At 37.6% G+C, this 26,781-nt stretch overlaps 1 protein-coding gene across 2 annotated transcripts; it reads left to right on the top strand.

Moving 5' to 3' along the window:
* The first annotated feature begins 4,565 nt into the window (after positions 1 to 4,565).
* LOC130850332 (complement factor H-related protein 1-like) lies at positions 4,566 to 25,636 on the top strand. 2 transcript variants are annotated; one of them, XM_057729790.1, is made up of 6 exons: positions 4,566 to 4,703; positions 7,145 to 7,339; positions 7,694 to 7,870; positions 20,559 to 20,732; positions 23,815 to 23,997; positions 24,461 to 25,636. In XM_057729790.1, exons 1-6 carry the CDS (start codon positions 4,619 to 4,621, stop codon positions 24,667 to 24,669), a joined length of 1,023 nt encoding a protein of 340 aa, XP_057585773.1. In that variant the 5' UTR covers positions 4,566 to 4,618; the 3' UTR covers positions 24,670 to 25,636. The 2 variants fall into 2 exon arrangements, with proteins under 2 accessions (XP_057585773.1, XP_057585775.1); XM_057729792.1 differs by lacking the exon at positions 20,559 to 20,732.
* Positions 25,637 to 26,781: the final 1,145 nt, after the last annotated feature.

Genomic DNA, 26,781 nt, shown 5'->3' on the forward strand with positions numbered 1-26,781 from the left:
CCAGCCACCTGATGGCAGGTTGATTACTGTGGACACTGCCATCATGGGAGACACTGCGTTTTGTCCTTTCTGCAATAGACACTCCCTCTGGGTATGGATTTGCCTTCCTGACACACAGTGCTTCTCCGTGTGCCCATCCACATGCTGCTAATCCTCACAGCATTGCTTCTGATCACGGACGCATGTCACAGCAAATGAAATGCAGCACTAGCCTACACTTTTAGAATTCACTAGTCGATTCATGGACCCCAGCACCCTGAAGCAGTTAGACTGATAGAACAATGGCATAGCATTTGGAAAACTCAGTTTCAGTGAGTTTGCAAGGTGTCAATACTTTGCCAGGTTATGGCTGTTTTCTCTTGGCTGTAGATGCTTAAGTCAGCATCCAGTATATGGTGCTGTCTCTCCCTTGCCCAAGATTAACAGGACCAGAATCGAGGTGTGGAAATGGCAGTGACACACTCATATTACCACTAGCAAAAGGGTTGCTTCCTGAACCTGTGGCGTTATGCTCTTTCGTCTGAAGATCTTGGTTCCCAGCACAGGAATACTTTCATCAGAAGAATGACATTTGAATAATTAATTAATTAAGAATAATATTCTCTGTCAAGTAGAAGATCTATTTTGCTGTTTCTTTCTGATCAGCTTCATCACCACTGCCATAGCTGAACGACCTCCCTGACACCATTTTCAAATAAAAACAGAGGCAGAAATATTTTAATAAGATTCCATTTTAGACCTAATCAAACTTATAAGCTTTTGCACAGCAAAGGAAGCCATATCAAACTGAAAAACAACCTACGGCCTAGGAAAAAATGTTTCCAAATGATGTGACTGACAGGGCAGAATTTCCAAAATATACAAAGAGCTCATACAATTCAATAACAACAAAAAAAACAACAAAATAAACCAAATAATATATTCAAAAATGCGCAAAAGACCTAAATATGTTTAAAGAAGACATATAGATGGCCAATTGGCACATGAAAAGATGCTCACCATTGCTAATTATTAGAGAAATGCAAATCAAAACTACAATGAAGTACCACCTCATATGGGTGGGAAGATCCATCATTAATCAGTCTACAAATAAAAATGCTGGAGAGGCTGTGGAGAAAAGGGAACTCTCTTACACTGTTGGTGGGAATGTGAATTGGTGCAGCCATGATGGAAAACAGTATGGAGGCTGCTCAAAAATCTAGAAGTAGAGTTACTATCTGAACCAGCAATTCCACTCCTGGGCATATACCCAGACAAAACTATAACTTCAAAAGATATATGCACCCCTCTGTTCATAGCAGCACTATTTACAATAGCCAAGGCATGGAAACAACCTAAATGTCCAGCCATAGATGAATGGATAAAGAAGATGCGGTACATATATATCAACACAATAGAATTTTGCTCAGCCCTGAAAAAGAATGAAATAATGCCTTCAGCAGCAACATGAATGGACCTAGCAATATTCACACTAAGTAAATCAGGAAGAGAAATACCATATGATATCACTTACATGTGGAATCTAAAGTATAACACAAATGAACATATCTATGAAACAGAAACAGACTCACAGACATAGAGAACAGGCTTTTGCTTGCCAAGAGTGTTGGAGAGGGAAGAACTGGGGGTTTAGGATTAGCAGATGCAAACTACTATATATAGGATGGATAAGCAACAATTTCTACTGTATAGCACAGGGAACTCTATAGTCAATATCCTGAGAGAAACCATAATGAAAAAGAATAGGAAAAATAATATATATATATATATATGTATAACTGAATGAATTCTCTGTACAGCAGAAATTAACACAGCATTGTAAATCAACTATACTTCAACAAACTTTTTTTAAAAGCAAAGGTTCTTTTGTTTACCACCCAAAATCCAATTGTCACCTCACCATTTCTAGGGAAAATTTTTCTTCCCCATTGAACGACATTGGTGCATAAAAACGGGATCTCTCTGTGTGGGTATTTCTGAACTCCCGTCTTTCCACTGACAAATTTGAGTATAAGGCCACTGCCACAGCATGACACATTAATTATAAATCTAGTTACCTGGTATTTTGAATCCTCTAATTTGTTCTTTTATTTTCAAGACTGACATGCCCATATACATATGCATTTTTAAAATCATGTTGTCAATTAGTTTTAGACCAAATAAAAAAATTTTACTTGGGCATGTTCAAAACATTAATGGGGGAAAATTGACATCCTCATGATATTCAATCTTCCAGTCCAGGTTCATCATCTACTTCTTCCTTGACTTGTCTTTTAATATGTTTCTCAGTAATGGTTCTCAATTTTCAGGGTAGCTCCCTTCAAATATTTTGTTAAATGTATTCTTTAATATTTCAAGTTTTTAAGAATTGATATAGTGTTCTTTTTAATATTGTCTTTCAATTTTTTTACCTATTTAAAAACTTTACTGTGTATTACTTCCAATAGCTCTGCTCTGTAAAATCATTTATTTTTATTTTTATTTTATTTTATTTTTCTTATTTTTTTTTGGGAGGGGGATACACCAAGTTCAATCATCTGTTTTTGTACACATATCCCCATATGCCCCCCTCCCTCAACTTCCCCCCACCCGCCCTCGAGTCCCCCCTCATTTATTTTTAAATTGTACATATGTTTTATTTTTCCCTCACAATTTTTATGCCTTTTTTGCTTTTGCATTAGTGTATTCAACATCATCTGAATTGATTCTTTATTATTATTAAATACTCTTCATTATTCTCTGGTAAGTCTCTTTAGAATGTTATTCTCTGTGATATTGGAGCCTCACCCCATAAACACTCGTGTGGATTTAGTAGGTAATTTAAGGAGAAATGTAAAGATTATGGGGAGTTTCCCTGGTGAGGCTTCATGGATTTCTCCTCTCACATGGCAGGTGTCCTGCCAGCCCCACACACAGGTCTCTACATTGTCACACAAATGAGACTCTTGCTTTCTGCTGGAGCTAAGCCACCCATGCACCATGAGCAGGTGAGTGTGATCTATGTTCAGAATATGGGTCAATACCAATCTCACAGTTTGCTTCCATTCTTCCAAGGGTAGGACACTTTCCATTTTCTGCTAGCTTTTACTCTCTCAAGCAGTCATTGTTATAATTGGTGTTAGTTCATAATTTTTTAATTATTTTTAAAATGTTTATTTATAGAAGGTTTAGTCTGATATAAGCTATTTTGCTATTCTGGAAGTCTTAGTTACATACATTAATAATTTTTTTAATATTTTGAAACTACTGTAGTTATATGAAGTAAGGAAATAAATAAATAATTTCAATGAATTAACTCTCTGACATCGGTGACTGATATATTTTCTCCTCCATTATAATAGTATTTTATTTTCCATGTTAATTATCTGCTTGAAAGCAATTCTCTGATATTAAAGAATTGTGCTTTAAATGATGACAAATGTAATTGGTTATATATACATATGTAAACAAAATACAGAATAAATGCAATTAATGTCAGTGAAAGAACAGCTGAAGATTCTTGAGTTGTACTCCTGCAACAAAAGGGATATCATTGTGTGCATCTGAATATAGTGTAAAAAAATAAAAAAAAAAAAAAGTTGCCCCAAAGCACGTGAAAGAAAATTTAATGCCATGAATATGCTGAAACTCTTGTACTCACTTGTGTTCTCCCATGTGAGTTTTAAACAATCGGTGCTTCCCAGATAACAAGAAAATACAGATGGTGGTATAAGGTCCAAATCCACATTGGGTTTCATAGATCCCTAAGCAAAGAAGCTGAGTGAAGGCAAGTAAAGGACATGAGAAAGTGACAGTGACATGGACTCACAGTTATTCACACATAATTCACATGATTGAGAAAAAGCTTCACCTATTTATAAGAAGTGTTTAATTTAAAAATTATATAACTTTACAGTCAGCTCTCCATATCCAGGCTTCTGCATTCTAATATTGGACCAACCATGGACCACATAGTACTGTGGCACATATTTATTGAAAAAAATCTGCCTATAAGTGGACCCATGCATTTCAAACCCCTGTTATTCAAGCAGCAACTGTATACATGACTCCAGTGAGCAGACACAATGGTATGTGGCTCATGAAAGGCCCAATTCGTCCAAGATGCTGCTTTTTAGATTTATCTGAAGAGGATTTTTGTTTGTCTGTCTGTCTGTTTGTTTGTTTGTTTTCTTAAAATACTAATTCCTGGACCCAACTCCAAATTAAACATCTGAGAATTTTTGGAGGCAGCTCCCAATTCCCTTCACTCTTTCTAATGCCTCCTCCAATGATTGTGACTCATAGTGAAGATTAACAAGCACTAGATTTATTCATCTCTGTTCTATTCCTCCTGCCCAAAAATATCCCATTCTTCTGCCTAGTGATTGATTTGGTTTATATCACTTTTGGAGTCAGCCTACTACTGTCCCTAAGAAAGGTTGCACAAGTACATATCAGGGAAGGATTTCAAGAAACTGATGTGAAACCACTACCAGGAATTCAGGTAGTTTGCAAAACTCTTTGAACTTTGATATTTACTAAGTGACCTCAGGTATCTAGCTTCATAGAAATGCCCTTCACTTCAGAGTCACACTTGATAAACTGCTAAACAACCAGACAACACAACTGCAATATCTGTATGAGCATGCCATTGGGAATATCTAACATGCTGTTACTGCTCAATGTCATCCTCACCCTGTGGGTTTCCTGCACTCATGGACAAGGTAAGTTGGAACAGATCTGAACACTCAGCTTCCCTCTTGAATGTAGATCCATGTTGCATCTGCTTCATATGTCTTTATACTTTAAGAGTAGACTAGTAAAAATTGACTGTATTGTGTCACCATGATAGACAGTAACCTTACAGGAAAATTATGTCATCCTCTCCTAAGGGAAGAAGAAAGAAATTATGTTTTCTCTGTTTGTTGAGTTCCACAGCAAAAGGACTGTCAATACTGATTATTAAGATACGTGAATATACTCACGCAACATTAGGAAAGACGTCACAAGCTGCTTCTGACTTAAAAATGGATGGCGGTTTCTTAGGTTTAACACAAGGAAAACTTTGGGAGCGATGGATATCTTTATAATGTTGAGTATGGTGATGGTTCTACGGATTCCTAGGGAAAAACTGCTTACACCAGACATTTCAAATGTACGCACTTTACTATATTTCAATTATACCTTCATGCAGCTGTTAGAAGTCATTAACATCACGATCCATTTAATATCTCAACAAAATTAGCAGCAGGTAAAGAAGAACAGCTATTTCAACAAAAAGTATAGTAAATTCTTACTTTCCAGTGGAATGACAATATATTATAATTTACATTTCTGAGGTCACTGGTAAATGCTGAGTAAGCAAATTAACAAATAATTTTAGAGCATTAACTCTAACACATTGTTCAGATGTGTTTTCACCTGTGGAGTAATATTTTTCTATATTAATTTTATCTGGGTACAATTCTTGCATGCTAAATAATTATAATTGTAATGTAACAAATACAATTGGTCATTTCCTTAACTTACCTTTAAATTGGAAAGTAATTTTTGCATGTGTCTTAGTTCTGAAAGCTCTTTTTGCATGTATAAATATTTTAAAGAATTTATTGGTACAATTAACTTTTCTCCTTTTACATCTTTAAAATTCTTCATCTGTGATTCTTTTTAAAATCTCATTTCTTTTAAAATCAAAACTCTCCTTTCCAACTTATTGTAACCTAAAACTCTAACGTGCTTTAGGATACTTCATTTCATCATTATAAATAGAATATGATTCACTATGTCTTAGTTCTTAATTACAAGAAGAATTAATTTAAATAATCTGTTGCATGGCTGGTTTTGTATGTTATTTAAGCCTACATCTGCACAATTTCTTTCATTAGCAACAACAATAACAACAATATGACAAAGATTTCTGTCCAATATAAACTATTCACCTTCAGTGAACTCTTTCTAAAAGTAGCCTTTGAGCTGGAAGCCCTGTAAGCTTGGGTTGCACCAATGTTTCTCAACAGAGATAGGAACCTGCTATGTGGAAGCACAACTTTGTGTAAATGGAAACACCTTTGTGTACTTAGTGGGCACAGGTTGAATTCTGTCCTCCAAAACTCATATGTTGAAGTTCTAACTCCCAGGACCCCAGAATGTGAATGTATATGGAAGTATGGACTTTAAAGGGGTAATCAAGTTAAAAAGAGGTCATTAGGGTGGGCTCTAAATCAGTAAACCTGGGGTTAGTATAAGAGGAGGAAATTAGGACACAGACACAGAGAGAGAGGACCGTGGGAAGACACAGGGACAAGATGGTCATCTACAAGCCGCGGAGGGAGCCACAGAAGAAACCAACCAACCCTGCTGATACTTTGATCTTAGATCTATAGCCTCTAGAATTGTGAAAAAATAAATTTCTGTGATTTTCCATACCCCGTCTATGGTGCTGTGTCATGGCAGCATTAGCAAACAAATACAATCATAGTGACACATTGTTAAGTGTACAATAAAAATCAAAAATTAGTTTTCTCTTTTCCACTCAAGTATATTTAAATACTCGCTATATATTACTAGAAGACATTCATCAGAATTTAGTAACTATATCTCAGTTCTTGCTAATTTTTTCCCTTATGAATATTTAATATCCAAATTATCTTCACTTAAAAGGTAAGACAGTCATATGTACATGTGTGATTATATATATATCTGAATATATACATTCATAAGTGAACGTATATTTGCTCATACATGTCTTCTTTGCAACATGGGACCCGGTGGCAGAGGAGGGATGGAAAGTGCTGAGATGCTGGGGAATCTCTGCGGAGGACACAGGAAGAAGAGGCACGAGACGTGAAAGGAGAATCACAGACAGTCCTCCCATCCCTCCAGAAGCAAACATCTTAGATCTGGGAGCTTTACTCCATAGAACCACATCTGTTCTCTTCCTCAGCATTTACATTTTTCTGTGTCTTTAATCTTGGAAATACTTCCAAAGAACTTAAACATCCTGAGCTCCTCAAGTACCTTTGTACTCTTAGTAATAGACTGTGCCAGATCGCGATCGTTAATGCAAGTGGAATAACGAAGCTAAATAGAATAATAAATTCATCAGTGGGATTACTAACATAACTAGAACTATTCATTAACGTGGGATACCCTTTCTTTTCCTAAGGAAGAACATGTGATTTTCCAGAGATAAAACATGGAACCATCTATGAGGAAAACAGATATAAACAAACCTTCCCCGTTGACACAGGGAAATATTTCTACTACACCTGTGATCACAGCTATGTCTCTCCTTCACAATTACTCTGGAATAAAATAACCTGCACAGAGAAAGGATGGTTACCAAGCCCAAAGTGTCTCAGTGAGTAAACACCCTCCTCATTATCTGGGTGAATTATTCAGTGTGTTCAGTGAGGGGAGAGGCTGTGCCCAAAGGCATCCCAGAGTCTGGACAGTCACAGCGGTGGGGACAGGAGGGACCAGCAAGATGACCTATGCCATGTCTCGTTCTGAAAAGCTGTTTGTGGAAAGTAACTTTACAAATGCAAATTTTTTCTATATTCAAGCCTTAATTACTAACATGGCATATTAATTTTTTACATGCATGGCCTAATTTATAAGAAACAAAATTTTGCACTTGATTTCTCTTTTGAAACTTGGCAAATGTAATGCTCTTCCATTGCAAGATTTGTATCTGTCATCTTTTGGCCCTTAGGACAGTGCTTTTTCCCTTGGGTGGAAAATGGTCATTCTGCATCTTCAGGACAAACACACCGGGAAGGTGACACTGTACGAATTGTGTGTGACACCGGCTACAGCCTCCCAAATAATCAGGGCAGCATTACATGTGCAGAAGGTGGCTGGTCCTCCCCTCCTAAATGCAGTCGTGGCTGTAAGTAAGACACTGTCCTCTCACATCCTGTATTCTTTTATATTTTATAGAGACATAACAGTATTAAGGATATGCAGTGTTGCTGTTGTTACTCTTGCCACCTCCTCAGTTTCAGGGTTCCAACTGTGTCTAAGTAGACATGCAAACATTTGGATCATCACTAGAAATACTTTGTCTAATTACATTAAAATAATTTATGATAAAATCAAAACATTAGCAAGAAACGGGAAACATTTGCAAAACACATGGGTCTAAGTAGCACAAATTTAATGTTTATAATGAAATTACTTAAGACAAGTTGGCATAAGTTTGGCCAAAAGCCTTGCTTTCAATTTTAAGGTTTGTAGCATTCACTGGCAAAATAACCACTCTACATCAGGTAAACAGGAGTTTAGAGAGTTTACTGAATTAACAAAGATTACAGTACACTAAGAAAGAATAGTAAAGGCAGAGGGTTATACATCACCAAGTTGGGGAAGCACCTACATCCACATCCAAGCAGGAGCAATCTGGAGTCCCAATGTTACAGCGTAAGGAAAGCAACACAGCAAGACATAAATGTAGATACATCACCAAACTGGGAAAACACCTACATCCAGATCCACGCAGCTCCGGGCAGTCCTGAGTGACAGCCATCTGGATTCCCAGTTGGGAAGGGTCTTGCGCAGTGCATCCACTCCACAGGTGAGACCTTAGACTGGAGTTCTGGGGGCTTCTGCTTATAATTCCAGGCCACAAACTGATATCATCAGTTTGCATGTAAAAATGCAGCTCTGGATTTACTTTACCAATGCTGTGGTTTCATCACATGAGTCACAAGACCCAGGGCACAAAAAATTCCAGGATGAGTCCCTTTCTTATCACACGTGCCCCCTGAGGGTTAGCAGCTATTGTCTGGTGTGTAAGCAGGCGGGCAGTCCAGGCAGGGTCACAGGTCGCTCAGAGGCCTGCTTCTCTCTCTGAGGCCTGAACAAACCCACTCTAGCAGCTTCCCCAACACATACCATGAAAATAAATTTTACACAGAGTGATAGGTAAAACATCACATTTGCAAGGTCATGTAGCTTAGCACACACATGTACTTCCCATTTATCTTCTTCTTCTTCTTTTTTTTTTTTTTTTTGGTAAATGTTAAATTTAAAAGACCAGAGCAAAATTATTGATAATTTCCCCATTGTTAGGACTCTGTACTTCTGAAATTTTGGTTTCCAGTGTATAATTTAAAATATGAAAAATTCTTTCATAGAAGCCCAATTAAAAATAAGAATATACTGGTCCTGATGGTGAGTTGGAGTGTCCCATGTTTTCATGTAGAAGCAAGACAGTTGCTTCAATGAATGAGACTCCAGAGCCCTGAGAGTAAGATTCCTCAAGCACAGTCAAGGCCTCTAGAGAACAAGCTCTGTTCTAGCCCTCCGCAGTCGGCATCTCCATTAACTCATCCAGGCAGTGTTCACGGTGCACCTGTTACACACCAAGCACTTCCACAGGTGTGGGAGACCAGCGCGCTAAGGGGTCCGTGTCCTTTATTCACAGACTATCCACCATCAAGTGGGAGGCTGACAGTAAAAATAGCAATAATGCTAAAAAAGGAGAAATTGGGAATTGAAGAGTCCACATCATGCACATTATAAAGATAATACTCAGGAAGAGGGTAGGAGGGGCGTATTTCATGGAAGAACGTTTGGGAATCTTCCCCAGCTTGAGGCTGACATCTGAAGAGAAGAAGTCAGAGAAACGGCCTGACAGCATCACGAGCTGAATTTTATGAAGGAAAACAAGGGAGGCCAGTGCGGCTCATGAGGGTAAAGTGTTGGATTCAGTAGTTTAGGAGTTTTAGGCCGTGAGAAAGAGTTTGGATTTTCAGTCCATGTGAAATTGGAAACCTCTGGGAGTCTTTAAATAGGGAAATGAGACAAAATTGTAAACTATGGCTGCTCTTTGGAAAGTGGACCAGAACATCCAAGAAGAGAAGGGAAGGTCAGTGAGGAGGACATTACCTATTCTGGAGGGGCACGACTGGGGTACAGTGAAATGGAGAAAACAACGACTTCATGTTTATTCGCAATTAGAAAAAGAATCGGACTGTCTGATACAGGCTAAATATTATGGTACATCAATTTTAGCTTTTAAAAAATGGAGAACAAAGGAAAATCAAGAGGAACCTTAAATATATTCCAGGTGAACAAAAAAAATGTATAACATATGCATATATATGGCATTAAACAAAATGTATACTTCTGTGTCTGACATTTTTCACTGAACAAATGTTTTAAAAATTCATAAATGTAAATGAATGTATCAGTAGTTCTTTCTTTTAGTGAAGAGTAATCCTTTGTTTTAATATGACTACACAACGATCCATTTATTCATTTTCCTCTGGGTGGTAATTTGGGTGCTTTTACTTATTGTGAAAAGTCTGCTGCAAACAGTCTTGTTTAAGGCTTTCAGTGGGTGGCCAGGGACACACATTCTAATTCTCGGGAGTAAATATCTGAGGCGAAATGGCTGGATCATAAGCTGGCAGCATGGCTCACTATACAACAGATAACTACAACGTTCTTCAAAGTGGTTGGACAAGAGTTTGAATGGTCACCAACAACCTATGAGACTTCTAATTGTTCCACCCCCTCAGTAGCATTAGGGTTTGCAAGTCTTTCTGCTTTTAGCCTTTCTAATGACTGGAATAGTATTTCTTTCTTTCTTTTTTTTTAATAGATTGCTTGTCCGTGATGATTAGCGATGGACACATTTTCATGTGATTTGGGGCCACTTGCATATCTTCTTTCTCAAGTACCTGTGCAAGACTCTGCCTCAGTGTGGATACAACATACATGCAATATCCCTTTCTAACTTTCACTTTCACTCACTTGAAGTTTTTGGATCCATAGTGAGTCTCTGATGAATAGTGTGCTGGGCGTCTTTTCCTATAACTGTTTGCCATATATTTGCTCCTTTAGAAAAAATGTTTATTTAGGCTTTAATTCAGATTTTAAAATCAGATGATTATTATGATTATTTCTTTTTTATTATTATTGAGTTGCATTATTTACTTATATACTTTGGCTCTTAACTGCTTATGAGATATGTGGTTCACAAATATTTTCTCCCATTCCATTTGTTGCTTTTCCATTTTGTTGGTTTTTTGTTGTATTGTTTTTATTTTTTGATTGCTTTGTTTTTTACTGTGCAGAAAATTTTAGTGTAATTAGTCCCTATTGTTTAATTTTTTCCTTTCTTGCTTATGCTCTGGTGTCATAGCCAACGAATCACTGCTGAGACCAATGTCAAGGAGCTTTCTTCCTACATTTTCTTCAAAGAGTTTTATGGTTTCAGGTCTTCCATTTGAGTAATCCATTTCAAGTTAATTTTTTAAAAGCTGAAAAGTAGGAGTGCAGATTCATTCGTTCCCATTTGAATATTCGGTATTCAAAGCACCATTTGTTGAAGAGATTATCCTTACCCATGGAGTATTCTTCTTTCCCTTGTCACATCTTAGAAGACCTTAAGCACAGGTTTATTTCTGGGCTCTCCATTCTGCTTTATTGGTCTGTGCATCTGTTTTCAGGGCACGAACATGCTGCTTTGATTGCTAAGCTTTGTAATACGGTTTGAAATCAGGTGGTATGATGCCGGCAGCTTTGTTTTCATTTCTGTTCCCTCAGGATTGTTTAGGTTATTTGGGGTCTTTTGTGCTTCCATACAAATTTTATGATTGCAGTAGCTATTTCTATGAAAAATGCAATTGGAACTTTGATAGGGACTCTATTGACTCTGTGCATGGCCTTGAGGAGTATAGACATTGAGACAATAATCTTCCAATCCAAGAACATGAAATCCCTTTCCATATATTTGTGACTTCATCAATTTCTTTCATCAATGTCTCATAGTTTTCGCTGTATAGATCTTTTACTTCTTTTGCTCAATGTATTCCTAAGTGTTTTATTGTTTCTGGTGCTATTAAAATGGGATTGATTTCTTCATTCCTTTTTCAGATAGTTGGTTGTTAGTGTATAGAAATACACTGAGTTTTGTGTGTTGGTGGGGATGAAAATTGGAAAAGGCCCTATAGATAACAGTACAGAGTTTTCTCAAAGATTTAAAACTGAAACTGCCATATGATCCAGCAGTCCCACTTATTGATGTATATATATATATATATATATATATATCTGTGTGTGTGTATATATATATGAAGGAAATGAAATCACTATCTTGAAAAAATATTGATCAGTGATGACTAGATGGGTAGGATAGGGAGTGTGGGAGGGAGGCTCAAGATGGAGGGGATATGGGGATATATTTATAAATACGGCTGATTCACTTTGTTATCCAGTGGAAGCTGGCACAACAGTGTAAAGCAATTATACTCCAATATAGATCTGAAAAAAACAATATCTGCATCTCCGTGTTCATAGCAACAGTGTTCACAGTTTTCAAGAGGAGGAAGTTAACCAAGTGTCTATTAATGGGTGAATGAATAAAGACACTGTCAGATATATATACATATAGATATATATAAAATGGAAAATAATTCAGCCATGAAAAGAAAGAAACCTTGCAATTATCAATATGAAAGGACCTACGTGAAACAATACAGATAGAGGAAGACAAACACTGCCTGATCTCACATATATGTGGAATCTAAAAAAGCCAAAAGTATAGAAAGAGACAGTAGAATGGTGTTTTGCCAGGGGCTGGTTGTTGAGGAGAAGGGAGGAGATGTTGTGGAAATGTACACACGTCCAGTTATAAGAGGACACAGCTTTGAGGATCTAATGTGTAGCATGGTAACTCTAGTTAACAATACTGTGCTACATAGCATGCTGGGATTTGCTAAGAGTAGTTCACACATATTCTTATCACACACAAAAACAGGCAATTATGGGAGGTTCTGGATATGCTAACTAACTTTATTGTGGCCGCCATTTCACAATGTGTACATGTGTATCCACTCATTGTGTTGTACAGCTGAACTCACACTGTGCTGTCACTTATGTTTCAATACAGCTGGGGAAAAATTAAGTAAGGGTCTTGTGGACGCATAGAGATGATTCACACTTCAAATCCTTTCTCCACTGAAATGTAAAGTAATTGCTGATAGTGAAGGTCATACTTCTGCCATTTTCATTCATTTTCTGTATATCTCACTTTTTTCTGTTATTAATTCCCTTATTAATGCCTTTTTTATGTACAATGGATTTTTTCAGTGAGTCACTGATTCCCTTCTCATTTCAGTTTCTAGTTTTCAGTTATTGTTTTAGTGGTTGCATTGGGGATTTTAAATCACATCTTAAGTTTACAACAACCTAGCCTGAAATAAGGACAGCCAAACTGCAATACTACCCAGAAATCTATACATCTTTCTTTCTTTCCCTTTGTGTGCTATTGGCACACAGTACATCTTCATACGTTATGTTTCCATTAACAGAGATTTAGAATTATTGTTTTATGACGTTTTAAAAATCGTATGGCAAAAATGGAGATTGTAGAAATCATAAACACAATAATAACGGCTTTTATACTTAGCTTTAGTACCTATAGACACCCACTAATACCTATAGTTCCCTTTACCATTGTTCTTTATGTCCTCATTTAGCTTCAAGTTACTGTCTCATGTTCTTTTATTTCAGCCTAAAGCCTTTCTCATAGGTCAGGCCTACCAGTAACGCATGCCTTCAGCTTCTGTGTACTGAAGAATGTCTTAATGTTTCCTTTAACGTGATGGATGGTATGGCCTGATACAAAATTGCTGTTTGATTTTTTTCCTGAGAGCATTTCACATCTCACCACTGCCTGCTGGCCTCCGAGGCTTCTGATGAGAAACGGGCTGTTGATCTTAATCAGGACCTTTCGCACGTGTTGAGCTGCTTCAGGTTGTCCTCTTCAGGATTCTCTTTATCTTTGGCTTTGCAGTTTGATGATTACATGTCTCAGCAGGGACCTCTAAGGCTGAGTCTAGCCTACTTTGAGTTTGTCGAGGTTCTTGGAGACATAAATAATAACTCTCATCACATGTGGGCAAGTTTCAACTGCCCAAGTGAATAGCTGTTCATTCCCTTCCTTCTCTTCTGCTCTAGCCCTGCTAGAGGCCAACGCTATCTCAGATCGTCCATGCGAGCACCTGCTCCACACTTCTCCATCTTTTGACAGAATTCTTAGGCGTGGGTGCCTTGTCTACATCAAGCAAGGCACCACGCTGAGTGTTAACAGCCTGTCTTTTCTTTCCCCCAAAGTTGCACTACATCTTAATCTTGTGTTTCCGTCCTGGCCCTCAGATCTGAGCCACATTTCTGTGCCTGCTCACTAGCTGTCTATCAAAGCTTGCTCTCGCCTCCAGTGTCCGTTGTGTTCACAGGAGGCTGGCCACAGGGTGGGAGGGTGTGTGTGTGAGTGAGGCAGACAGAGCCCTGAAGGGACCAGTGGGCCAGTTGGGAGAATCTGCAGGTGAGGCCTTCCCAACACCTTTTAAGTGGGTCTTTGATGGAGTCTGCAATGCTGATAGTAGGATCAGCCTGCCTTTCATAAGCTCTAAGTGTCCCGTCTGCTGCTTTTCTAGGCTCTTCCTGCCTCCCAGACATGCGGCTCATTATTAAGCACTCTGGGTGGAGTGAGAGAGAAATGAGCCCTTGAGGCAGCACCCACATGGCTGGGGACGATGGAAGATCATTCACACACTCAGCTTTTCCCCTGTGGGAGCCATCAGGGGCCAAGAGAGTTTCCTATGAGCCTTAAGCTGTGCTGACTGGAGGGAAAGGTTGATGCCGATGAAGTAGACTTGTTCCTCTTACCCAGTCCAGTGAATTGGAACTTACATATATTTTTTTCTGCAGTGCAGTGTTGGAGCTCCTCCCGTGTAAACCTGGACTTTCACATAAGGACTCTCCTCCGTGGGTGATTGTCTAACATAGTGTTTCCAGGGGCTCCTGGACTAGGGCTGAGAGAGGCTAGAGCTGGCTCATGGGGCACGGCAGACACCACAGTCAGGACAGAGATCTGTGTGCCTTTTCTTCATGCATGCCTGGGGGAGAGTCCTCTTGGGTCCCTTAGCCAATGATGTTGAGACCCACACCTCCCTCAAAGGCAGGTGTGTCTGTGGATGAAAGTCAAATTTTTGTTGTTTGGTCAGGAGTGAAAACAATGGATGTCTTGTTCTTCTGATGTGAACATATTTCTCACATTTATCATTTTCCTTCACTCTCTGTGTTGATATCTGTGCACTAGATTAAACATCCACATCTCCTAGGCTTCATAGACTGGCCTCATACGTAGAAGCCTTTTTCATCAATCAGCCTGGGCAGAGATTCTGGTGCCTCTCTAACCTCCATGATCAACCAAACTGCTGTCTTTGTACTTAGCATCCTCCAGGGGATCTAGAGTATGACATCTCCCATCTGTCTCCTGAGACAGGGGAGCTAGAGGCCAGAAAGCTGGTGACGCTGGGAGCTGGAGTTGATCCCCTCGCTCACTCTGCACTGAGCTGGGGAGAGGAGCTGTGGGAAATGCCTGCATGCTCCTTCAACCCTTGTGCTCTTCCAACCATGATTCTGCTCTCTGTCATCCCCAGGACCCGAGCAGATTCAGGGCTTCACCAGCTCGCAGGACAGGTTAGTGGGAAGCCAGGTCCTCAGGCAGCAGCTGGAAACGATGAGGGTCTAGATGTGCAGTCTACGTCCTTCCTCAGAGAAACTGGGAGCTGCGACTCCGCTCTAAGCTGGGGGGTGACCTGTGAGCAGTGCTACCACAGCCCTTCCCAACTGCCACTTTGTCCTCAGTAGTCCCAGGACACTGGAAATGCTGGGCCCTCCCAGATGCAGGCGAGTTAGAAGACAGATCTTGGACTGGCAGGTAGAAAGTCAAGTTTCATTCGCAAGGATCTCCTTACATATATGAGTCATCTCAATTTTTTATAAATTTTCTTATCCTAGAATCCCTAATGCAATGAGTATAAATATGTAAATAAGATAATATAACTGACAGATGAAATGATTAATTTTAAATTTCTTGTGTAGTAAGATAAAACATTATTATCCTTTTTTTTATTCTAAGTGAAACTTTGTGATTTTCCAGTAATAAAACATGGAAGGCTATATTTTGCATATAGAGGTTACTTTCCAGCAAGTGTAGGTCAATATTTTTACTATCACTGTGATCAGGATATTGTTCCTCCTTCACAAAGTTCCTCGGATTACACTACTTGCACATGAAAAGGATGGTCTCCAGAAGTACCATGCCTCAGTAAGTAAACCTCCTTAATTATATATGCTCAAATCTTTCAGAGAGTGGAGAGACAACAGTATATAAGTGAGAGCAATTATGTCTTGTATAACAAAAATAAGGCCAAGGGACGAGTTCTATGAGCATAAAGGCCCAAATTAGTCTTCCTTTTATGAGGAGCTCTTCATGGACATCCCATGGGAAATTAGAGACTTTACAAGAATATCTGCATCATTTATACATATTTGAATTACAAAAACTGAAGATAAATAATATGGAACATTGATTTTATTTCTTTTCTAACAAACGTGGGAGTAGCTTTCATTTTCAATAACTTATATTGTTATTTTTCAATAATAACGCATTGTCAGGTAAAGAGTATAAAGTTAATTTTTAATGTGTTAGTTTACCAAACATACGCGGCTGAGTCAAAAATTATCCGCACTCTGGTTATATGAAAACTTCTGTAAATTCTACGGGCAGAGTGCAGATAATATTTGACTCACCCTTGTATGTCATATTTTTCTTTTCTATTGTTTTTATGACGCTTAGGACAATGTATTTGTATTTCAATTATTTGGAAAACGGATACTACCCAGACTTTCAAGAAAAATATTTGCAGGGTAAAACTGTAAGAGTTCACTGCTATGGTGGGTATGGTCTTCAGAATAATCAGAACACAATGACATGTATGAGAATGGCTGGTCTCCTCCTCCCAGGTGCATCCATGTCAGTGAGTAAACTGGTCCAAGATCCCAGTATGTTTATAACTTTCTACAACACATCTATAGTATCCACTGCAAAATGTTTTTATCACCTTTTTCTTGTTTTTCCAAAGGACCTATTTAGTTTTATTTATTATAAGTGTGTGTGAGTGTATGTACAAATTTCTTGATGAATGCATAACCAAATAGGCACTTTCCTGGTAGCACAGTGGTTAAGAATCCACCTACCAATGCAGGGGACACAGATTTGATCCCTGGTCGAGGAAGACCCCACATGCCAGGGAGCAACTAAGCCTGTGCGCTACAACTACTGAGCCTGTGCTCTAGAGCCCATGAGCCACAACTATTGAGCCTGCATGCCACAACTACTGAAGCCCAAGTGCCTAGCGCCTGTGCCCTGCAGAAAGAGAAGGCACCACAAACAGAAGCCTGCGCACCACAATAAAGAGTAGCCCCCCTTGATGCAACTAGAGAAAGCCTGCATGTAGCAATGAAGACCCTACACATCCAATAAATAAATAAATAAATTTATAAATATATATCTATAACAAAATAAATGTGCCTATTGATAGACATTAGTCAAGAATACAGGGGAAAAAAGACACAGAGAAGAAACCTATAGTAACAGAATGACGTCAGCAAGATGGCAGAATAGGAGTTCTACTGTCTCTCCTGATACAAACTCATCCTTTGACAATCATCCATGGATGAGAAGATCTTTGTGGGAGTCTAGGAGTCTAGCAGAGAAACGATAGCACATTGTTGGAGCACAAGGATTCAAGACTGGACACGTCCAAGAGGGTTAGAGGGACAGTTGCACGTTATCTGTGTCACCCCTCCCCTAAAGTGGCACAGCTCAGTGCCAAGAGAGACCCCTCAGCACAGGATGTCACCTGTGGGGGAAAATCAGAGCATGTGAGTAATGGCTGGCTTCCTCAACTTGCAACACTGATGAAAAGGCCCACTTCTCCCCCCATCCAGAATCCTGGGGTGATCTGCAGACTGAGAGGTGGGGACAGGCCAGGAGCACAGCACCCAAGGCTAGATTTCATCAAGGGACAAGGACCCTACGAACCATTCTGTGGACACCACCAGGAAGCCCACCCTGTAGCCATGGCAGACACCTTGCTTGTGAGTCCTGCTCCCCAGCGGCGCCCTCAACACATCCACCTCCCCCTGCCCCATGGACAGCTCCCCCTGTATGTCCCCAAGGTGGCAATGCAAACCTTTGCAGATGCCTAGTGAGACCTCTAGAAAGCCAGCCTGACCCTGTAAGATTGTGGGAACGCACACAAGATGAGCATTTGGCATTGACCCAGGGACAGCAACCAGGGAGCTGTCAACACAGACTGACTTGGCCAGATTGAGAAACGCATATGAGCTTCAAAATTCTCTCCCACGAGGGATCAGGATGTGTGGCTCAGGTGTATCCTTAGAAAGGTCTGAAAAAGTTGAAAATCCCTATCAGTGAGACAGAATGTATTTCCCTTCCCAAGTCAGTTTATAAAGAATAGAGGAAGTAATTGCTTCTTTAAATGCAAAGACAGCAACATGGGACTTCAAGGAACACAAAAATCACAGGACTATCACAAACAGAGGAACACAATAATTTTCCAGTAACCAAAGAAGGAAATGATGGGTATTCACTAAACTGGTTGTAGTCATTTCATGATCTATGTATGTCAAATCATTATGATGGAAACCTCAAAATTATGCAGTCCTAGATATCATTTATATATCCAAAATGGAAAAAATCATCATAAAAACTCCACAAATAATACAGAAAGACAAGAATGTGCTATCACCTGTTTACTAGATATTAAGACCAATTGTAATTTTTAAAAAAAAATCTATTCACTTTCCTAAGTCTGTGAAATTATAGATGATTCAACTGGCTGAGAAGAATTTCACCTACTTTCTAAAAATGTTTTATTGAAAATTAGTATTTCATATTACTTTTGGAGCCAGTCCATAGCTGGTTCTACAGGAAGTTGTAAACATGGTACATATCAGGTGATAGCCACAGTAACTTGTTGTGAAAACTACCCACACAAAACATTTAGGGATATTGTAAAACTTTGAAGTTTGAAATTTACTAAATGGCAGTAATGAACTAGCTTCACAGTAATGCACCTGAAATGCATTATCAAAGAGATTTTACACCCCAAACAGGGCAACTGGAATACTTGTATGAAGGTACCATAAGGAAAATCTAACTAATCAATGTCCTTCTTACCTTGTGGTTTCCTGTGCTCATGGACAAGCTGAGTTGAAACAGATTGCAACACTCAGACTTCCTCCTAAATATGAACATAACTTTGTCTACTTTCAGGTGTGCCTATTTTTGATTGAATCAATTGGTAGAAATAGTCTACACTGTGAAATAACCATGAAGAATAAGTTAATGAAAACATTGGCACATATTCACTCAGGAGGAAATAAAAGGGATTGTTTCCTATGTCTTCTGAGTGCTGTAGTGTGCAAAGCCACTGTGTGTTGAGTCTGGGGCCATGTGAGTACGCTCAGGAAAATGTGACTAGAAAATTGTCACAGAAAAGGTAAAATATAACTCCAAAATGTTTGGCGGAATTCTTATTTGTAACATAAGGAATCTGCAGAACAATGGATATCTTCATAATCTTACATATGTTTTTTTGCAGATGATTTTGCAGATTCAAACTTCATCAAATCATACATTTTAAATATGTTCAGTTTACTACATTTCAATTATACCTTAATAAAGCTATTAAAAGTCATTACCATCACTGTCAACTTAAGGTTTTAACAAAATTAGCTATAGGTAACAAGCATATCTCTTTTAACAAAATGTAGAATATATTCTTAAGTCCCATCGTAATGCCAATACATTTACAATTGTTTTCAGAGAACACTGGGAATGTTGAAAACTTTTATAAATTGTTGAATCAACAACCCTGGGGATGCAACCCCAAAACTCTTTTAATGATTCCCAAAGAATTACAAGCACAGTTTCAATTGAGGAACCATAGCTACAGCCTATTGTACTTTACATCCCACTGAATCTCATGGATGAATGACACAATACACATTGTACTATCCTGAAATGTTTGCAGAATATATCAATAAAGAGTATTTTTATAAATTTACACATTTATTTTTCTGTTATTTTTCCAGACCTTCTGTTTGGATCTTTTAAGTATCTTCTTCCTTCATCTATGGTGTTCTTCATACTGCGGTAATTCTTGATCAAGTAACACACTTGATCATAGTGTGTTAATTCCTGATCTCTTCTTTAGAGACTTGATAGTCTCTAAAGAAGAAGCTACTGTGTTTATTTTTCTAAGGGCCTAAAGTTATAGTTCACAAACAGGATGACTAAACCAAATCCTGTTGTCAAATGCTCTTTTTTATTAGGATGTTCATACGGTTTATAAATTCCTTTTGAAGTCATATGATTTATAATCCTTATTTTACTAAACTCAGAAAGAGACGTCCGGAAAAGCTCTATTTGCAGTGGCCTAAAAACTGTGTATCAACCAGCTAGAAAAGGATGGGGGAGAGATTTAAGATACAGAAGCTTAAATTGTACTAAAAAATATTGCCTTGTCTCCTTTTCCCAAATCTTACCTGGAAATTGATTAAAATAGGAACTCTTTCATGACAGACTACTGATTTTAAAAGAACATGGAATATATTTGATATCCCATTGGTTGGCTTGCTGTTTATAATGATCATTGTACTAGAGATACTTTTTTCCTTCCATTCAGATGTTTCCTGTGAGAATCCACCCAGAGTAGAAAATGCTATTATACGAAATGAGAGGCATAGATATCAAAACGGCGAGAGAGTACGTTATGAATGCATCAGGCCGTATGACATTTTCGGGGAGGAAGAAGTGATGTGTTTAAATGGAAATTGGACAAAACCACCTCGGTGCAAAGGTAGAGTATCTTACCCACCTACTTTCCCAACTTTAGAGAATATATTAGGGATACAATATGTTGATATACATGTGTAATGAAGTACTTCTTATGGACTAATTTTTTTGATGCAAATAAAATGGTGGTGCTTAAATTTCAGTTCTTTTGTGGACTGAATAAGTAATCTGACATATTTACTTCATGAAAGAGTTGACCAGATTTGAACAGCTGGAATCATGGAACACTGCCTATCTTAAATAGTAAGACACTCAGTTATTTCCTGAAGAATAAACGTGTGAAAGATACCATAAGTACATTTGACAGCCCAAGAAATTCTATATTGAGGCAGGGACTAGGCAGCTGGGGCCTGATGACAGAAAGTGACGTAGATTTGGGCATCTTCGGCATGTGGATGACATTTAAAGGTATATTACTAGCTGACCTCACTCAGGAAATTAGTATTCATATAAAAAAAAAAAGTCTGAGAACTTTTCCTGGGATAGTCTAGTGTTTACAATTCAGGAACTAAGGGAATCCAAACCAGGATATGTATTAGCTACGTCTAGTTTTTCAAGTTAACTTTTGCCTGATATACTTTTTTTGCAATCTTTCACATGAGCATGTTTTGATGTTTGAAGTGATTTTCTTGTAGACAGCATAAAGTTGAGTCTTATCTATATGTCCACCCTGCCGTTTTCAGTCTTTTAACTGCTGTATTTAGACCATTTACATTTACACTAACTATTACCTGTTAGGTAAAATCTGCCGTTTTATTATCTGTTTTGTGTGTGTTTCCTCTGTTTCTCATCCCCATTCTCTTTTCTTGTCTTCCCTGTGGTAATTTGAACATTATAAGATAATTTAATTTTGATATATCTGCTTTGGTTTTGAGTACATCTCTTTGCGTGGTTTTATTAGTGGTTGCTCTATGTATTAAGATATACATAAGTGGCTTATCACTCCCTACTGGTATTGACATTTTAGCACTTCAGGTGAAATGTGGAAACCTTACTTCCATTTAGATTCATTTACTCTCCCCTCATTTTTAGCATAAATGTCTTAAGTATTCCCTCTACGTACATTGAGCACCATAACAAATGATATAATTTTGTACAAACATAATTTAACAAAATCACTAAGGAAAATATATTCTTATTATATTTACCCCTATTTTTAAAAATCAATTCCATTGTTTTTGCTCCCTTGCTAAAGTCTCAATCCCTTTCTTCTTTTCCTCTCTACTTGAAGAATTCCTTTAGCAATTCTTTAAGTGTATGTCTGTTGGAGACAAATTCTCTCAGTTTTCCTTTGTCTGGGAATGTCTTTATATCTCCCTTTAATCCTAAAAGAAAGTATCACTGGCTATAGAATTTGGGGCTGACAATTCATTCCTTTCATCACTGGAAAAAATGATGTCACTTCTTTCTGGCTCTGTGGTCATGGATGAGAACTACTGATATTTGAATCCTTTTCCCATATAAGTATTGCATAATATCTCTATAGCTGTTTTTGAGTTTTTCTTTTTTTCTTTTTCTTTAGTTTGCAACAGTTTGGCTATGATATATCTTAACATTAATTCTTCCGGTTTATTTGTTCAGAATTCATTCAGTTGTTTTAACGTGTAGATTTGTGACTTATGCCCTATTTAAGGAATTTTCAGCTATTATTTTTAATTTTTTTTTTCATCTCCATTCACTTTCTCTTCACTTCCAGGGTCTCAAGTCTTTTACTATCTCTCCACCAGTATCTAACCTCTTTCCATTTTCTTTTCAGCCTCTTTTTCAAAGTAAGTCTATATGAAAATTGATTTATCCTTCTGCCATCTGCAGTGTATTATTGAGCCCATCCAGTGTGGTTTTAAAAAAAATTGTATTACTCTACCTTCTAATTCTATAAATTTGACTGGATTTTTAAAAATCATTGTCCAATAATTTCAATATCTGTGTTATCTCAGTGTTGTCTTCTGTTGATTGTTTCTTTTCTCTTTTGAGGTTTTCCTGATCCTTGATATGATAAGTGATTTTCAACTGTATTCTGGATATTTGGGGTATTATGTTTTGAGATTAAGGATTTTATGGAAATCTTTTATTTATCAGGCCTGCATTACTGCCATGCCAGGTGCAAGTCCAGAGTTCCCACCGGGCCTCCACTGGCTCCAGGAGAAACGGGAGAGGCGTCTTGTTCCCTCACCACGTGGGCGGAAGCCTGGGCTCCTCACTTGGCCTCTGTTGATCAAGGCAGGGAAAGGGTTGGTCTTAGATTTCTTCTATGGTGTATTTCTAGAGTAAATTGGTATTATAAAAATTGTTTCTGTCTTGCTAGGCTGATCCTCTCATGGGCCTTTTCTTAAAGTGACCAAGTGCATCTTGAGACTCTTTTTTTTTTTTTTTTTTTGCTTGAACTTGATATCCTTTCTGGGTTGCAGTCTAGTAGCCCATCCAGGATACACAGAAGGCAAAATGAAAACCCAAACAAGTCTCTGCAGTGTAATTCCTTGAATCCCAAGGTCTCTAACCAGATTGAATTCTCTCATCTTTCACAATCTCCTGTGTTGGTTTTTATAATATGTTCAGGATTTTCAGTTAGAAGAATGAAAATTTAGCAGTTGCAATAAGCAGAAATATTTCCACCTCATCTTGTCCAGAAAAGGAAGGCAGTATTCCCTTTCTCACAATTCAAATCTGTAATTCTTTGAATTTCGTTAAAGGAGCTGATGAGGCTGATGTTGCTTTTGCAATAAAATTGAAAATCAATAAATATAATTAGATATTCAAAAGACACTGCTGTACATTGTATATAAGGATAATATTATTTTCTCTTACCCATCTATCCAGCATATATTCACTAAGAAAAATCTGTTTTAACCAGATTACGGCAAAGCAGACACATTTGTTATTGTTATTACGTGTGCTTTCATGTGGGATAAAAGTAAGGACTTAAAAATGTGCCTTTCACTTTAAGTGATTAAAATTTCTTCAGTAAATCATTTCTGTCATCAGAAATCACAAGTTTTGATATTAGGCTACATTTTTATTTTCTTTATTTTAAACTGTGGGGGTTTTTTTCTTTGATCTTTTGATATATCAAACGACATATTTTTTAGACTCTCAAGGAAAATGTGGGCCTCCCCCAGCAATAGACAACGGAGACACCACCTCATTCCCATCACAAGTATATCCTCCAGAAGCGACCGTTGAGTACCAGTGCCAGTCCTACTATGAGCTTCAGGGAAACAGACGCATAGTGTGTCGGGATGGAGAGTGGTCAGAACCACCAAAGTGCTTAGGTAAGTATTTCAATCTTCTCGTGGATCCTGGGAAAAGCAGTGTAATTGGCATGATGTTTAGCTGTTTATAATAGAATTTTCATGGATTAACGAACACCCATTCTGTTGCATGCTTGACCATCAAATATTCATACGTGTGGAAATAAAGTTTGAAAATTTCCTGTTCAGGCAACAATAACAACAAAAAATTCGGTCGTGAAAGCTCTTCATATGATAACTGACATTATGAATCTTTGATTATTACAAACATTTAAGTATTACATTAAATATAGTACCTCATTCTTACAACATTAATTGTTTAAAATGATGGAATCTACATAATGGATTTTCAGTGAGTTGGTTTGGAAAAGGTTTTGAGAAGGAATTTTGGACCAGAGTAGAAGACTCTACTTGAAAGCCTGAAATTCTGTGGAAAATATATGTGTACTAATTAATGTTTTATGTTTTTTTTTTTTAACTTCAGAGGCATGTGTAATTTCAGAAGAAATGATGAAAAAGCATAACATACACTTAAAATGGAGACATGATAAAAAACTTTATGCTAAAACAGATGATACTGTTGAATTTCAATGTATACATGGATATCACCCAACAGCACCAGAGTATACATTTCGAGCAACCTGTCAGGAAGGAAAACTGGCATATCCTACTTGTGGAAGAAAAAGTGGTTAAAATGTAGTTGTGAATTTGAAATACGTACATATGTTCAGAATTTTTCATTGTTATTCCAATTCTCAGTTTCTTTTATCAAGTATTGTTTAACTTATCTTTATTCATAAATCAAATTTGTGTTAAACATTATGGAGATGATGTAATTATAATCCGAACCAATGAATCACTTCTTAAAAGCACCTCATTAAAACTTGGCAAACCAGTTTTTTAGTTTCCATATATATGAGTTAGCATACGGTATTTGTTTTTCTCTTTCTGGCTTACTTTGCTCTGTATGACAGACTCTGGGTCTATCCACCTCACTACATATAGCTCCATTTCATTCCTTTTTATTGTTGAGTAATAGTCCATTGTATATATGTGCAACATCTTCTTTATCCATTCATTTGTTGGTGGGCATTTAGGTTGCTTCCATGTCCTGGCCATTGTAAATAGTGCTGCAATGAACATTATGGTATGTTTCTTTTTGGATTATGGTTTTCTCTGGGTATATGCCCAGGAGTGGGATTCTGGATCATATGGTAGTTCTATTTTTAGTTTTTTAAGGAACCTCCAAACTGTTTTCCATAATGGCTGTACCAACTTACATTCCCACCAACAGTGCAGGAGAGTTCCCTTTTCTCCATACCCTCTCCAACATTTATTGTTTCTAGATTTTTTGATGATGGCCATTCTGACCAGTGTGAGGTGATACCTTATTGAGGCTCTGACTTGCATTTCTCTAATGATTAGTGATGCTGAGGGAAGAATAAATATGCAGATGCAGAGAATGGACTGGAAGACACAGGGTTGGAGGGGGCGAAGGGGAAGCTGGGACGAAGTGAGAGAGTAGCATAAGCATAAATACACTACCAACTGTAAAATATAGATAGCTAGTGGGAAGCTGCTGTATAACAAAGGGAGATCAACTCAATGATGGGTGATGCCTTAGAAGGCCAGGACAGACAGGGTGGGAGGGAGTCGCAGGAGGGAGGGGATATGGGGATATATGTATAAATACAGCTGATTCACTTTGGCGTACCTCTAAAACTGGTACAATAGTGTAAAGCAATTATATTCCAATAAAGAGCTTAAAAAAAAAACTTGGCAAACCAAAAAGCTATGTGTCCTGTTCATAAAATATCTATGGCAAGAAATTAGATGCAAGCAAATCAGTGCCTCTTTCCATCTGTCATTTTCCTAACTTTTCCAAAGCTTTCACCATGACTTCTGAGGCTTTCTGAGACTTTGTTTCAGAAGAAATGGAAAAAAAAATACTTGTCTCCATTTTCAAAATAATATCACATCATGAATATGTAAAAAGCAAACTGTGTCGTACCTATATTAATAATAAGATGTAATTAGCTATCTCTTCTGCTTATCTATCAATCAATAAATATACCAAAATATGATGAAATATGTGATCTTTTACACGATATCTATCTAGCATAGTAATTCAAACAAACCATAAAAAGGAATTAGAATCAAATTGGGTGCATATAACTATCTTAACATGACATATAAGTGATTAAAAATTCAACATCAAGTATAAACACATACACATATAAACACACTATGCTTTAAACACAGTATACATTTTTATAGAAAAAATATTGGCAAGAACTTCACTAGAATATTTAGAATAAATATAGTTGTATTTAGAGATAAATTTAGGGGTAAAATGTGGTGTTTAACCCTTTTTTACTGACCTCTATTCTTAATTTTTTCTATCGTTAATATACATCACTTTTGAACCACAGAATATGTTATTTTAGAATAAAGAGATATACAAAGTAAGACAACACATGTTGAGAACTGTAGAAACCCCTTTGGTAATGACCTCCAGGTCTAATAACATTTTCATGACTTTGCTGGTGTAGAGAGCTTTGGAGACATTCAACCACGACAGTCTGAAGTGTGATCTTTATGTTCATGCATTTCAAACAGCATAGTTAGTTTAAATCAGTTGACTATAAACATTTTAAATTTCTAAAAATCATGACAATTTTAAGGTGAAAATGGTGATACAAATAATTAAGCTAAAATTTTAAGGTGATATCTTGTTACTTTGTAGTACATCAAATCCAGTGGCCTTCTTAGAATAAGAAGCAAGGCTGTCACCACTGGAGCTAG

The sequence above is a fragment of the Hippopotamus amphibius genome, chromosome 3 (genome assembly GCF_030028045.1).
Source record: "Hippopotamus amphibius kiboko isolate mHipAmp2 chromosome 3, mHipAmp2.hap2, whole genome shotgun sequence".
In the NCBI taxonomy this organism is placed as follows: domain Eukaryota; kingdom Metazoa; phylum Chordata; class Mammalia; order Artiodactyla; family Hippopotamidae; genus Hippopotamus; species Hippopotamus amphibius.